Raw genomic sequence first — 16,305 nt, forward strand, 5'->3', positions numbered from 1 at the left:
TCCCTTGAGCTGCTGGCCACGCTTCATTTTATGCAGACCAGGACACGACTGGCCTTCTGGGCTGCGAGCACACATTGCTGGCTCATGTCCAGTTTTTCATCTACCAGTACCCCCAAGTCCTTCTCTGCAGGGCCTTCAGGAAAGGCTGACTCAGAGTATAGTGTTTCTTACTCAATCCTACAACCATCAATGAATTTTTAAGGCCACCATGAATCTCAAATCTTTAAAAATATTAGTTGTATATTTTAAAATATTTCAGGAAGTAGAACAAGTGTTTGTTTACTGATATGTTTCATGAAGGTGATGCTGTCTGTGACATTGGTTTATGGGGAATACAGAGAGAGGTAAAGGAATGCGATTTGTCTGCCACTGATGCCACAAAAGCAACTGGCTGGTGAAATATAGGCTGTGGGAAGCCAGCAGTAAGCTGAACAAGTGCATATTGATGCTCTGGCCTCTGAAATGTCTTGCAAACTTGGGCCTGACTAAGGGGATGTTGTAATTAGCTTGCAAAGTCCTCTGGGGAGTTTTGAATTGAAAGAAGGCTGCAAAGGAGCAGCTGCCCAGCTTCAGGTGTCAGGGAATTCTTGCCAAGCTCTCTCAGTGCCTGGTCAAGGCCCATGGCTTCAAAGTCACGGCACAAACAAGAACTGAGCTGGGTGCGTATCGGTGGATCTTCATTTACTGCTCCAGCAGTCATAGGGATTGATTTCATGCCTATCTCCTCATCACTGGCCGAAAGGTACTTAGTAGCACTAGGCCAGATCCCAATTTCTTCTGAATTCCTGTCTTCTGATTTGCTGCGTCCCCGGCGTTAGACCTGGTCAGCGCTTCTCCAGCACATCACACGGTGCTACCCAAACACTCGCCAAAGTCCCTTCCCTACCAAACGACTAAGGCAGGTCTGTCTGCCAGCACGAGGCTGGCTGGCATTAGCCACGTTCTCTCCCTTTAACGGGAATTACTTATCGCTCTCCCCATTCTCTGACCTGTGGCGGCTGCCTCACCAGCACTGAGAGCCCCAGTAACTGGGAATTCTCCAGGAATTGTTGTTGATGTTTTTCTTGTCAACGGAACCCTCCTCGTGCTCACAGATCAAAATTAAGTGCACTGGAGATCTGCTGGCGGCAGGGCTTTCTGACTGGAACAGCTGACCCATTACTGGTGTTTATACCCTCCCCAGACACCTGCAGTGCTTTGGTCTCATCTTCCTGCTCCTTTCCAAGCCCGAACCAAAATCCTGGTGGGAACACTTCTGCCTGCTCACCCCACAGAGGGCCGGGCCGGGCCGTTTCGGCCTCCGACGCCCTTGGGTTTCCCTCTCCCCCTCGACACCCACAGCCAACGCGTGCCTTCCCGCCGTCAGCCTACCTCTTCACCCCCCACCGCCGGCCCCGCCCCGCCGCGCCGCGCCCGGCGGTCCCCAGGGGGCAGGCGCGAGCCGCCGTCCCGCCGTGGGGCGTGTCCCGGCGAGGCCGCGCCGCGCCCCGCCCCGCCCCGCGGTCGTCACGTCCGGGCGCCGCGCGTCGGGATTGGCCGGGTGCGGGCGGAAGCGTGGGCGGGGGTTGCCGCCGTTGCCGCAGTGACGGCCGGCCGGAGGGGGGGGGTGGGGGAGAGTGAAGATGGCGGCGCCACCGCGTCGCTCCCAGCACCACCACCATCACCACCACTTGCCGCCGCCGCCTGGGCCCGCCTCGCCGCCGCCGGCCGCCGCGTCGCCGCCGCGCAGCCCCAGCCTGGCACCGGCCGACCTCGGCCCTGCCGCGCAGCGTCACAGCCTGGCTGGCCCCGAGGGCGAGGCTCCCCCCGACGTGGAGCGGCCTCCGGCCCCGGAGTGCTCGGAGGGTGCGAACGCCGCCGCTCCGGGCCCGCCGCCGGGCGCGGGCAGCAGCTCCAGCAGTTCCTCCTCCTCCTCCTCCTCCTCTGCGTCGTCGTCGGTCGCGTCGAGCCCGGCGGCGGAGAGTCCGGAGACGGCAGGCCCGGGCGCGGCGAGCGGGGCCTTCCGCGAGCTGCTGGAGGCCTGCCGCAATGGGGACGTGACGCGCGTCAAGCGACTGGTGGACACGGGCAACGTGAACGCCAAGGACATGGCCGGCCGCAAGTCCACGCCGCTCCACTTCGCCGCCGGTGGGTACCGGTACCGCGGCCGGGCCCGCGGCGGCCTCCTGTGCCCGGTGGGGGCGGTGACAACCCCTGCGGCGGGACAGGGAGGGTGCAGCTTCCGACCTGGCTTCCCGGGGTGCGGGGAGCGGACCCCGGCCCGTCGGTGGGTCGAGAGAGCTCACGCGTGTGCTAAGAGGAGGAGCGGGAGCGCACTTCCCCGGTAGCCGTTCGCCGCAGGTTGTGGGGAGGCGGCTGTTAAGTATTTTTCTTCCTCCTCATAAAATGGAAAAAGATCCTGCCTTGGGGTGAAACGTGTGGGAGAGGAGCTCTTGGAGGCGTAAGGGAGGCTGTATGACATAAAAGTGCAGACATTTGTGTGTGCGCACGCTTAGGAAGCGAGAAACTCGCGTTCAGGGCAGAGCTGGTTGAAGTTAACGGTTTCACTAGTATTGTAGCAGCTCTTGAAAGCCAGGGATGCCCGTGATGCATGTAGACTTGATAGGAATCAAAGTCAATCCCTTGTACGTTGTAACTTTTTTTCCTGTTGTTTGGGCATAGCTGGTGATTGGTCTCTGCATCTCCTGTGGTCTGAGTGGACTGGTGAAAGAAGTGAAGTGGAACAGCTGAACGTAATAGAAGTTACACATGTTTAGGAGAGAATATGCCTCTTAGTGCAGCGAAGAGATGTCGCCATCAGAAATAATGTTATAAAGCAGTTAACAGTGAGGTCCAACAGTTTACATTAACTGGAAGTAAACATTACTCTCTAGGAAGTATAGCTGTTATAGGTTATAGCAGTCCATAAAAGGAACATTTTGTGCAGGCCATGGCCTTCAGTGGGGCACAGGGCACGTGAAGCTTATGATAAACATAAAATGAGGAAGATGTTTTAAATCATCAGCCCTAATTCAGGACTTGCACAATTGGTAGGTCTATGGTCAGGCCGAGGGCTCCCTGACATGTGCCACGGTGTTATGGGACTGGACCTTGTCTAGTAAGGGGCATAGATCTTGTTTGAGCTTTAAGTAGTGCACTAGTACACATAAATTCAGATAACTGACAAGATTGTACTGAGTGCTCGATGTTTAAATGCTGGCATATATCTCTAAAGCACTGCGTTGAAATTGATAATAAAAATGAACATTTTGTGGCACAGTGTTTCCTGGAACTCTGAATAGTGGTGTGCAGTTTACAGGTAATACTCTCTGAGATTGTATGGGTTTGCTTTCGTTTTCAAAATACAAGTGGTATTTAACGATGCCCCTAAGGGAACTTTTGGTCCTGACCAGTTTCCTTTTCATTCTTCTCTCATCCCTGAACGCCACCAGCAAAGCACGACCTTATGCAAGTGGAGATTAAAACACAGTGAATGTCTGGAGTATGGAGACGGACTTAATTTCAGTGAATGCTGGAAAATAATGCTGGTACAACTGCATGTCTGCACATGAAGTTCTTAATGTTTTGGAAGGCTCATCCTGAATCTGCTCTGCTTGTTTTGGATTCAGACTTAAAAATTAGACCTTGCTGCTTCCCCTCAAGTTGTAACTTTAGTGCTAGTACAAACTCCAGTGCTGAAGCTGCAGTGGTAGCTTCTATTTTGATTAGAGAAGAAATGGACAAACTTACTTAAGGGAGTGAGGCTTTGAAAGTTGATAGGGTCAATAAGATGTTACTGTAATAGCAATGGAAGGTGCTTCCCTGTAGCATGAGAAAAAGAGCGGATGAAGTTCTCATACCTAACAAATTCCTGTATCTGTTTTTCTAGATTTGAACACTTTCCTTAGCTACCATACATATTTCATTTCAAACCACTGCAGTATGTCCAGTCCAAATGGATTTGACATGTAATAGCATTAGGCAGATTTCTTATTACAGAGATCTTGGGGTCCTATATTTTGGAAGGGCCTGTAAGCACACTGTTTGAATGCAACTGAATTAGGCAGTATGTATCTGCCAGCAATGCAACATGTTGGTTTGATCTCCTCCTTTGTGGGTGGAAGGAGAAATAAAACTTGTTTGCTTATGAACATAGGAGTCTGCTGTGTATGTGAAACTGTTATGGGTAATAGCTCATGTTTTGTGAGCCATACCGAAGTGTGAGTTGTATGGCCTTCACTAGGGGAACGGGAGTTGGAAAGTGCAATATGTGGTATTTTAAACTGCTTCTTTCAAACCTCTTGAAGCTAAACTCTTCAATGACAAGAGAGAGAGTTCCACTTCTGATCTTGTGGTTTGTGATAAAGGAATTCTTCCTCTAATTTTTACTTCATTTCCCAGTTTTGGGGGTAGCTGGATTCTCCCCCACCCCCACTACTTGACTTCTCCCTACCTCAGTCTGGTTTTCTTATGTCCTTTTTGGCAACAATGCCAGGCAGTTAAGTTACTTTTACCATAGTAGGGAAGGACAACTTCTCTAGTTCTAGTTTCTTGTAAAAATCACTAAGTTCAGGGTTCCTTCAGCTTTGTGAGGTTTCTAGTTTCAAAATCACCTTTGTCATGGCAGAAGGAAGATAAAAGGGGTGCCCTCTGAGAGCATTCAGAATCCTTAGCATGTATGTAAGCTGGGGATGAGGTCAGAACTGGAATATCTGTAATCAATTATTTAAAAAGCTGGGGATATATATAAACCTTTCTAGAAAAGTTAGAGTCATCATTGGTCCATTATCCACTTCCAGATAAAATGTACGTGGCCACATAAAGTTGGAGCAACAGTGTTACCTGAGTTTTCTTTATCTGGGATATGTGAATTGTGAGTTGGTCTGAATGAAGGGGTTCGGCTCTTCAACTCCGTGTTGAAACGTCAGCTAGTGTGCTGAATAAATCTGACCTGCTTTGGTTAACTCTTAATAAGACAGAAATTAATGTTGAGACCATATCCCTCTCAAGCAGGAGGAGGTTGAACAAAGGATCATTTTCCCTTCATCCTCTAACTGTACTGTTATTTTAGCAGAGCCTCTCTTGAAATTCTGAATGTCTTTCAGGATGTGTGCTGTTCAGCTTTTCCTTTGCAAGTGATTTGGGGGATCCTTCTAAAGAGGTACACATGCTTGGAAAGAGGAAAACTCAGTAGTGTCTCAACTGCTGTGTGGATTGCAGGATCTCTGGGTCTCTGGTGCCAGTGCAGGCTTTGGATATTGTTCAGCAGCACCCAAGAATCAGAGTAACAAGCAGATTCTGAAGACCTGAAAGTGACTGAGTGACTTTAAAATGCAAAAAAGAAATTAGAGTTATTAATGTATTCATAGCTTTTGCATTCAGCTTTTTCAATTAAGACTAGCTTGCTGATAACGTAAAAAAAAAATTAAAAAGCAACTGTGCTAGGCACGAACAAAGGTATGTTTGGCTCAAGGTTTTATCCGTACTGGTGGCCAAAAGCAGATGTCTAGGGAAGAGTTATACACTTGCCCTCTTCATATATGATACTTTTCCAAGTGCTTTTCCTGCAGTTGATAGCTCAGCAGCTATTTGAGCAAGACCCAGTTTCTGCATGTTGGTAGAAGCTCATCCTATGGTAGAGTTCCACTGAATAATTGGACTGTTGACTTGTTTTAAAACAAGTAACTTGCTTCCTCTTGTATTTCCCACCCTCTTCACTGGAATATCCTGTGTTCTGCTTAATGGTTCTCTTCTTCAAACTGCACTGAATGAGACAAACTGCACTCCTTTGATCTAAAGATGTGTTACCTCTTCCTTGAGAAAGATCTTGACTGTCATTGTTGATTTCCCCGGATTATGAACTTCTTTACTGTATTATATGCCCCTCACTGGTTGAAAATTTTGTTATGCCTGTGCTGTATGCTCTTGTAAACTGGCTTGATAATCCTGGTTTTGGTGATGTTGTTGTTGCATAGCTGACAATATACCTCTTTAGCCAGCATAGCCAAATGAGTTGGTTGTTCTGTGTGTATGTGAGAGGTAGATCTTTAGTCCCCTTGGGGAATGCTGTCAACTTTTTTTTGAATGGTTGGCCAATTTCAGTCTATGTGATAATGTGTCACATTTTGGGTATAGTTTGCATGGGGTAGAGTGGGACTTCACTCAGCCTACATATTTTCTGTGAATCATTATGTGGTTTGCTGGGGGGGGCTGTTCATTGTGTTTGGAGCAGATTGGTAGTGATACTTTTGTGGCTCTCTTTTTTTATGTGTCATCCTCCATTTATAGCACAGACCAAGGTTGGCCTTCTAGGACTTTTCTACCTTTAATATGCCTAGATGGGGAGAACTCCCATGACCTTTTGTCTGAAATCCCAGCTTTTTCCCAGAGCCAGCAAGAATTTATAGGAGCTGGCTTGGTAACAGACTTGCTTTTTCCCTTCTGAAATGAAGTTTATATGTATTCGCTGCTGACACCTTGATTCATAGGTTTTTAGGCCTAGTCCTTGCTTGGTAAATCATTAGTAATAGCACCGCTTTCAGAAATGACTAGCTGGATGGACCTGATAGAAATAAGCTGAGTCCTAGCTAATTTTTTTCATATAGCCATAGTCATAAGCTTGTCCAGTTCCACACCCATTTAATGAGAAGTTTAACTTTTTTTATCATTGCTAGCCCCTCAAGTTCTCAGGCAATGTATTCTTTTAGCTTTACAGTTATTCTCTTTCTAGTGTTTAACCCAAGGATACAGAGAGTACTAATAGTAATCGCTGAACCATGGCTTAATGCCCCCTTCTGTACTGAGGAAGAGGTAGAGGTTTCCAGAGTGGCTTTTGGAAGGCATGGAGTTGGGATCACAGGGTGAAGTGCTCTTGCTGGTATCAGCCCAAACTCAGGCTTGGCAAAACCTGGTTTGAGGTGACTTGTTAAGAGCATCAGTGGTATTTCTTGTTTTCTCTCTGCTTGGGTCTATAGTAATGGCAAAAGGCTGTTTGGGGAAAGTAGTTTTCTGTAAACATGCTTTTGATACCACTAGTAGTAACTGTTGGAAGTCAAATCTTTTTATGAAGGCTACCACCTATAACTATTCTTTGGAAATTTCTGGAGTATGCAACTTTAATCCTGAAGGCAAAGGGATCTCACTTGGGTTGGAAAATAGTCAGTGGTCAGAGTTTAAGTGAGCTCATCAAGTTGATTTGTCAAACAGCAAGCTATTAACCATAAAAATGCAAGCTGCTTTAACAAGTGTAAGTCAGATAGGCAACCGAGGAGGCAGAACTAATATAACTAGCTACTGAGTGCTCCTTGAGGGAGAGCTGGGAAATGGCAAGAAGTAGCTGGTAACTTATTACACACTTCCACTCTATGCAGAGACACCTGAATTGACCACTCCACCTGTGGTGCAATGTATAACAAGTTAGCTTAAATTGCCCTGGAAAGCCTTGCTTGAGATACCATTCTTAAACTACTGACTCATTTTTTTGCAGTTGTGTGATATATCCTTGCCATAGCAGAGATGTCTGACCTTACTCAAACAGTTGTTTGTAAAGCTAAGTCACTGATTAATTCTGTCCCGTGCAACTTAAAGCAGGGGTAATAATAATTTTCAGCTGGCTTCATATGGATAGAATGATGGGTGCAGATTATGTAGTCAATTAGGAAATATCCTGAGCCTGTAAAGCTGCCAGGGCCTGAAAAATGCAGACTTTTTCATGTAAATGGATGAATTGATGAATAGTTGGCCTTGACTTTGGAATTCTTTCTTTTATGTTTTTGTAGCATTTGTAGTACATCAACTCTGTTAGTGTCACAAGTGTATTACTGCTTAGGAATTTTTAGCTTTATTTCTTTGTGACTGGTAACTTGTTCTCTTGAATGGTCTTGCAATACTCTTTGCAATGTATTTTATCTCCTTCCTGTTTAAAATCCTTTGAAGGAATTTACAAGAGGGTATAAAGGCAAAATCTCAGACCTTCAATAATACTTTTTCCCAGCTTGAAGGCTCTTCAATTTACTTAGTTAAATCACTCAGTTTAATTATGTTCTGCCTAGTGAAGTGGGAGGAGAGCTGGTTGCTTTCAGAAGACCTGTCTTGGGGAAAAAATCTGGTCCCAGAATGTGCAGCACCAGAGAGATGGACAATGACTTAGCTTGGACTGCTTCCACTTTTTGCTTACAGTTTAAAACCATTCTCAAAAGGTCATGTGTTTCAAAGATGTGTGTTTCTCCACTTCAAGGGCTTGTATTCTCATATGAGCTATGTTTAGTGCTCTAACAAGTGGGATTACATTTAATAAGATCATCTTTCCTGCTTTGCTGAAGATCACAGTAATACCTGCAGGAGTACTTAGCCTGTGATTATACACCTTTGTAAAATTTCACTGCTTTTGGAGTTAATGTGTTCTTAAGAGCAAGCAGGTGAAAGGAGGAGGAAAAATGCTTAGTGAGAGAAGTCTCTAGTGTTGAACTCTGCACATAACAGCAGCCTTGCAGAGGTTGGAATTGGCGTTTGGAGGAGTTCATGCTATGTTGTGTTCAAGGGGTGTTAATTGGGCAGAAGGTGAAATGATCAGTGTTACTACAGCTCTACCAAACTGACTACTTGATATATTGTACCCACTGGGGAAAGTATTCTTCCGATTCTAGTGGAAAATCCATACATTTAGTTGAGTTTTATACCAAACTTTCTGAAAACAAGTCTTGAAATTGAGCAATGAATTATGTGGCTTCTGGGAGTATTAGTAATTAAGTGTCTGTAAACTGTTGCCATGTAAAAGCTGGTGACTAACTGCAAGCAGGTTTAACATGGAAGCCCTGACCAGATCATGTAATAGGAGGGTATCAGCTGATGCTCCTGTTGCTTTCCCTGCATCGCTTCCCTCATCAGTCATTCAACATACTCACCCTGTTGCCTCTTGTTTCTTACGTTCAATGCCACAAGAAGAGATGGGACAGGACAAGATTGTGGGCGGGGAGTAGGACAGGTCATCTTGGCAGTAGTAGTAAGCATTTGGTAGTGCCTCTGTGTGCTGCCTTGTCTGATGGCATTTAAAAGTTTTATTTAGCTTAATTTTCAAACTGCCAGTTTACTAACTAAACTCTTTTTTTCCCCTCACTTTCAGCCCAAAGTGACAGGTATAAATTGGAAAAAGGCAAGAATATAGCATTGGCAAAGAACCAGTTAAGTAGTGTTTTTTCTGAATTGTTTGCCTGTCTCTTGGTTTATGTAAAGCGATTATAGCTGTGTCCATCTCCTGGCTTTTGCCAAGCCTTAGTATTCAGGTGTATCTGTGAGACGACTGGGGAAATTAAGAGCCTGTCAGTCACTCTGAATTTTTGCCTATTCTTTGGTTTGACTGATGAGCATTTCTCCCTTAAATTTCAGATGTTCTCTTGCTACTGCCTTTTTATAATGGGATTATGTCTTACTTTCTCTCCTGGACAATGTCTTCTGAGGTACTGCAACTTGACTGAAACTTCTAAATGAGGGCAAAGCTTGCTCATTTTAGCTATGTGAAATAGCCCAAGCTAATAATGGACCCTGCTGATGAGTGTGCTTTGGAAGCTGGCAGGTGAATCTCATCAAAAGAAGCTTGCATGTTGGGCCTTTAAATATGACTTTCCTCCATAGTTACCCTGGTTTTGGTTGTTTTCTGTAGGAACATTCTATTTGATTCTTTTGGGATCTTTGATTACCTGTCCTTTCTTGAGAGCTCTTCCTTAGACTTTGTAAATTAAAGTTGCACTGGAAATAATACACAAGTGGGATTTTTAAAGTCATCTTAAATGGCATCACATCAGTTTCTTCAGTTGAAACCAAATTATATGTGCTTCATCTGTCACAAATGGCTTGGCATGTGTCTGTTGTTTTTTACAAAAGGTGGCCCCGACACTGCGGGAGTTTCAGTAATTACAGCTGCCTTGTCAGGTTGGGTCATGTGATCATTTTAAAGACTTTCTGGCACTTTGTCAATTCAAGTTTTTACAGGTTTTCCTGTGGTGGCGGTGCTGGTGCAGGAAGCTGTTCCCATAATTGGTTACTTTTTCTCTGGAAGATGGGTGGTCTGATGGGATAAAATCACAGTAACCTTTACTGTTCTTTTTGAGGATGGAACAGAAGAGCTAATTTACCAAACACTGTAAAGTGTTTATTGCTGGCATTTCCAAAGATACCTTTATCAATGACTCCATGTCCAGCAATACCTTGAAGAATTATCTGTGTAGTCCTGAAAATCACAACACTGAACAATTTGAACAAAAATCTGGGTTTTCAGGCACTGCCAGGTTGTTTTTCGTCGCGAGACAAGTACGTGTAAAGCAAATGCTCATGCAGGTTCAGCACTGGTTTTAGTAGTTCAATCTATAAAATCTAAAAGCTAATATGTTGATTTACTGTTTAGTTGAAAGCATCCTTTTCTAGTTCTTGTCTTGCTCAATTTTCCTTTGCCAGTCAAATGAACAATATAAATGTGGGAACCTCGAGGGCTTCCTTCTTGGTATTTATACCCTAGGCCTGTTTTGCAGCTGTGTTACAGCTTTGCTGTAGGACCAGATACCCTTTGTTTGCTGTAGTACCCATTTAAGCTCTGTTTTCTATTTGAAGGCTACAGGTGACATTCCTTGACTGTTTTATAACAGAAACGAACAAACAAACAGTTTTCATTTCAGAAGCTGCAGTGATTTACAGTAGCAGTGACCTTGCTGACAGTTCAGTTAAGAAAAACGTGTCTTCTGGTAGTGGTTTTGTTGTGATAAATGAGTATCACTTTTAATAATACCAGTTTTGATTCACATGCTTCCATTTCTGTAGTGTAATTTCTAATGTGAAGTGATCAGTATATAATGTACCAGAAAGGTTTGACTAATCTGCAGTGATGGACTAAAATTGGATTGCTGAGTGGGGTGCCAGTCTGGTTGTCGGCCCCTCCCTGCAGCTGGTATGGCTCAGCAGCGTGTGGAGCAGCTGCTGAACTGCTGCTTAGCCCCATGTATTAAGGAAAGCCCACTTTGGTATCTGCTCAGTGTGCTAGCTTGTAATTGGTAGTGGTCCAGCATCTGTACTGCAAGCAGCTGAGGGCTCTGTACAGCGGGGATGGGGGAATCCTTACAGCTATCCAAAAGTAACCAGGCTGTACTTGTTAACTGGAGCCCTTGAGCTGTGTTAGCATACAGGATTAACTGGTGTAAACTGCTACAGCCTGCGCTAGATGTGGGCATTTCTGTGTGTATCCATGATGGCTTCCCTAGACTGTTCTTCCACCTGCTTGCTTGTGTCTGATATAAGAATACTTCTTTAAGCAGAAATGAAGATATGGATAAACTGTCATCAAAACTCTCAAAACATAAGCTTAGGTAAAGGAGCTCTTTATTTTGGCCCTGCCTGCCTTAACCGCAGTATTAGTCAGCTTGTAGAACACTTCTGTCCTTCAAGAAAGGGTGTTCAAGGACTGTGCTTCACTGAGAAGACAGTGTAAATTCCCGCAGAATAGCTAGCCTGCAGCTTGACTGGAAGCTGCATGTTGAGTTACAATATTAGCCTTAACAGGATAAGCTACTGTGGATGGAAAGCTGCTATATCTGGCTTGGAGATCTCACCGTATGGACTGTGGGGGGAAAAGCATGTTAATTCTGCACCATAAGTCTGCAAGGCCGTAACCGATGCTCTACTCTGGCAAAAAGGGGGCTTAACTCATTGAAATGGAGGTCCTATCCAGGGCCTGCAACTCTGGGGTAATATGTTCTGGTTTGAGAAGTCTTCATGTGTGAGTTGTTCCCTGCCACAGAGCTTGCTGACTTTCAAAAATCATTTCTGTTGCTGTTTGAGCAGCATTTTGCTGTGGCTGAGTTACATGGTCACCTGGGGGAGAACTGACAGCTTCTTTGCTGATTCCCTTGAGCTTTGTATTTCCCTTCTAGAAGGGAAATCAACTCTCTCATTGTTTTTGATCTGTGGAGTTAATAAAATCAATAAGCTGGCAGTTAGCCCCACTGTGATGGAATTTCACTTGCTGCAGCGTTTAATTTGGTTGTTTCATAAACATAGTTTGTGTACATGGGATTCTTTATACCTAAGCTGGTTGGTATCCATGATTACCAGAAGACAGAATAACTCTTAAAGATAGTCTTTTAAAATCTCCAGTGATACTGCTTTTAGCCCTGAGGTTTATAAGAAATGCAATCCAACCTTTGAGACGCAGCCTAGGACAAAAATGAACGCTTGTGTTTTATTTCAAATTGTCCCTCTTGAGCCCAATACCTGATTTTTGTTCTTGCTCTCTAAGGCAGTGGTCTCCAAAGTGGAGTGTGCCAGATATTTCATTGGGGTGCAGGAAGAAAATACATTTTGTACCATTAATAAATATAATAGAAATTTTAAAACAGGTTTTAGTTCATCTTTATCTCAGCCTTTTTAAATTTCTGTTTTTGTGTATGTTTATCGTTATATAATAGTACAGTAGTGTATGTATATCGGGGGTGCATGCTCAAAAAAAATTTTACTGATGGGGTGTACAATTAAAAAAAGTTTGGAGGCTGCTGCTCTAAGGCATTTGAGGCAATAGGAAGCATATGTGGGCACTAGAACTTTTCCAGGTTCATTGTGAACAAGGTAAAGGTGTCAGAGCCTGGCCATGCCATGCCAGGATTTTGCAGCATATTAGTTTAATGATGTTGGCTTCACGGTAGTGTTTTCCCTGGCCATAACTGAGGCTGGATTCCTGGGCTGAGACCTTCCTGATGCATTATTTCCCAGGTAAGGTCTCAGTTCTTATCTGTAACTTCTTAAGTCTCTCTGTCAGTTCGTCAGACTGTAAAAGAACAAGAATGTAGTCTGGATTGAAATCAGGTTGTTCTGCTTGAGCACTGACAGTGTCCTTCAGAGTTTTTCAATATGAGGTCTTCTCCAAGATGAAGACCTGTATCAAGAGATAGTATGTAAGATGCTTACATTAGGTACGTACAGATTATACTAATTTTCTAAAACTAATAAAAAGCTTTTCCCGAAAAAGAATGGGAAACCTATTGTAGAACTTCTTCATGAGATAATGGCAGCCAGTCAGGCTGGTTATAATACAACACTGTTCAGCTCTGTCATGAGTGTAAGCAAATCTTCCAACTCTTGAGCAGGTGAATATAGTCTCACTTTATGGTAAAATCAACTAAGAAGAGGAAAAGGGACATGAGTAATACCGTTTGCCTGTAGAGTGGACTAAAAGTGAACAGTTGTAAATGTTAAATCATGGTGTTTTACCAGACAAATGAACAGAAATATGTTCTCTTACAGGTTTTGGAAGGAAGGATGTTGTAGAGCACTTGCTACAGACAGGAGCCAACGTTCATGCTCGTGATGACGGAGGGCTGATACCCCTCCACAACGCCTGTTCTTTTGGTCATGCTGAAGTGGTTAGTCTGTTACTGTGTCAAGGGGCAGACCCAAATGCTAGAGACAATTGGAACTACACTCCTTTGCATGAAGCTGCTATCAAGGGGAAGATAGATGTGTGTATTGGTAAGTGTCTGTCACTTCTCATATTGAAACTTTAACAATTACATCTGCACAAAACGCATATCTGGTAATGTGCTGGACTTGAGATGAACGATACTCGTTCTTAACAGCTAACTTCTTTTAAACTAGTAGGTAGGTATAGCGATAGCCATTTAAGGCTAACTGTTTCATGGTGTGTAATGCAAGCTTTGCTGAACTTGCATCTGGAAGACTAACCTGGAGAGGTTGAGTGAAGGCTCCTCATCTGTTAAATAACAATATTAGAAATCTGAATATGGAAGTTTGTCTTGGTTGCTCTCAGGAAAACTAGCTTCACTAGGTAAAGTCTTTGCTTTTTGGGCTGCTCTGTCATCTTGGTGGTTAGGAAGATGGTTAACCTTTCATTCTATACAGTATGGGGAGATATCACATTAGTCCTTTGGAGCTTTCAAAATCAAGTTACAGGATACCATTGTTCACAGTGGTTATATATCTTCAGTATGTGTGCTGTAGCCTGAATCGAAAACAATTTAAATTAAAATTGAATGCTTCAATAATTTTAAATGAATCTAGAAACATATAAAGAGCTTTTCAGTCAGGATGTCTTTAATTTTTATGTTTTTTCTCAGTGTACTTAGTATTACTTTTTTCTAAATGGGAGCTCCTATTTTTATTTTCTACACTCAGATCAGTTCCTTGAACTTACTTATCAATTATGGTTCTCACATCTACTAACCTGAATAAAATGGTCTGCTCAACATTGTTTTTATCAAACGTGGAAAGAAAAGCTTGATTTTTTTTTGAAGAACCGCCATTAAGATTATGAACATGAGATTTGTTCTATATGTTATCTAGATAACAAGACACAAGTTTCAGAATTTCAGATAATGTCTATTTGCTTAAAGACTTGTTACATAAAATTCCTGCAGAGAAACCTGCAAAACTTACAGGGCAAGTTCTTGTATTAGCTTTATTGCAATAAAGTGTACCATCACTATGTCATTACTTAAACACCAAAGACTGAGGGAAAGAAAATTAGAGGAAACACAAAAATATAAACTTTAGTCTATTTCTTATCTTTACAAGGAGTGTGATAGACTTCATTAATGTTCATCTCCGTGCAGTAAAACATATGGAGAATATTCCTCAGAAGTTACTGATCAGAGTTGCTGAAGATGCAGCAGTACTGTGAGAAGAGATCCATTGATATAGTAGGTCCCAATAGCAGTCTTTTATGACAATGGAAAAAGTAAGCTTAGTTCCAGTCAGTAACTGGGGTGTTGTATGTGACTTAAAGGAAGTACTTTGGTCTGGTCAGTGTTGGAGTCTTCCTGGCTTTGGGAACTGCTGACTGAAAGTACAAATTAAATGGGAGAAGGTTGACAGTAAGAGTCTCCTGTACACCTATAAAGGAGGACTGGGTTTGTTTGCTTTGGAAAATATTTGTTTTGCTCAGTCTTTTAAAACCTTGTTATAAAGCAGGAGGGGGTGCAGCCACACACCTTTGTGTTCATAGGTGATAGGATGAAAGATGGTTGCAACAGAAGATTTTAGGATTTGGGAGGACAGTGTGGGTAGTGTACGTTTGGGTGGTTTGTTTAAAGACTCTGTGGTACTCTTTGGAGGAGTTGGGCAGATCAGATCAAGGTGGCAGATTATGTGGTCCATCAGGTTTGATGTAGAATACTGACAGTAATTTGAGATTATTTAGATCTAATTTCCATAACCAAAGTACTGATGATACCTTTAAAGGTATACTCTAATTCAGCAAGAAGTTGTGGGCTTGGTGAAAGGAAGTACAGAATCAAAATTATGGTTTGTATTACACAGAACTTCATTCTGTGTTCCATGCACAGATTAGATCTGTGGCTCTAAATGTTATCCTAAAGGGATGATAAAATTTTCATCACATGGTACTGGTCAAATACCAAAGCTCTTCTGCTGTCTGCTGCAGTTGTCGGGTTCCTTGGAAGTACTGAGCGGGGCTGCAGGACTAGATGCAGTTCTCCTTACAAAGCCACTTGCAGGCAGATTGGAGTCTGGGAATTTTTTTTTAAAATTTATTTTAAACAAGCAAATATGATGCTGTTGTGCTCAGTTTAGTTACGGATATCTGTGTATGTCGTACTTCAGTCAGATATTTGGTCTGTCAATGCAAGAGTTATTACTGAAGGGAGTGTCGCCAGTCACTAGGTTTAATATGTGCCATAGTGTGATGCTGCTTTGAGATTTAGTTGCTTCCATGAAATGGCTAGGACATGAGTATAGACAGTTTAGACAGTGTTTTTGCAATTAATATCTAGTGGGCAAGCATGTTTTGCTGTCTTTGGCAAGTTCCTGTTTCTTTTTAGTGGTTTATATATAATTTTTATATTAAGGTCTTCAGCTTTTATCTCAGTCTTTTGAAGGAACACATACACAGGGATAATGCAACAATGATTGCTTAGGGCCTGAATTCTGACTAGGAATATTTTGAATAGCTTTCTGGAATATATTTTACAGTACTGCTATTTACACCTTAAGTGTAGGTTGTTATAGTAGATACGATGGAAGAAATTGGCCTGTTTAAAAAAAAATCAGTCTTGGTGTTCATTTTTAAACAAGCAAGGCATGCTTTTTAAAAAGCATTAATTGAAGAACAGTCTCTAGAAATCCTGGCATAACTTAGAATTTATTGCTGAACTTAAATATCTGTCTGCAAAGCAATAGACTGTGTAGGAATTAGTCATCTAGCCTCATTTTTGGCTACCTGTTCTTGGCATCTTCTTCCAAATGATGTAATGGGAGAGAGTTTTCCAATTTATCTTTTCACCTTCCCTCCTTCTGTGCCACCCCAGTCTGCAT

At 43.1% G+C, this 16,305-nt stretch overlaps 1 protein-coding gene across 3 annotated transcripts in view; it reads left to right on the plus strand.

Annotated features, from left to right (window-relative positions):
• Positions 1-1,590: 1,590 nt before the first annotated feature.
• TNKS (tankyrase) overlaps positions 1,591-16,305 on the plus strand; it is a 149,195-nt gene continuing 134,480 nt past the window's right edge. For 2 of the 3 annotated variants that reach the window (XM_064449900.1, XM_064449901.1), the window contains exons 1-2: positions 1,591-2,127; positions 13,261-13,485. In XM_064449900.1, coding sequence (XP_064305970.1) covers positions 1,623-2,127; positions 13,261-13,485 — 730 coding nt within the window. In that variant the 5' untranslated portion in view covers positions 1,591-1,622. The remainder of the gene's footprint in view (positions 2,128-13,260; positions 13,486-16,305) is intronic. The other variant, XM_064449902.1, reaches the window with a different exon arrangement.

The sequence above is a fragment of the Phalacrocorax carbo genome, chromosome 4 (assembly GCF_963921805.1).
Source record: "Phalacrocorax carbo chromosome 4, bPhaCar2.1, whole genome shotgun sequence".
Classification (NCBI taxonomy): domain Eukaryota; kingdom Metazoa; phylum Chordata; class Aves; order Suliformes; family Phalacrocoracidae; genus Phalacrocorax; species Phalacrocorax carbo.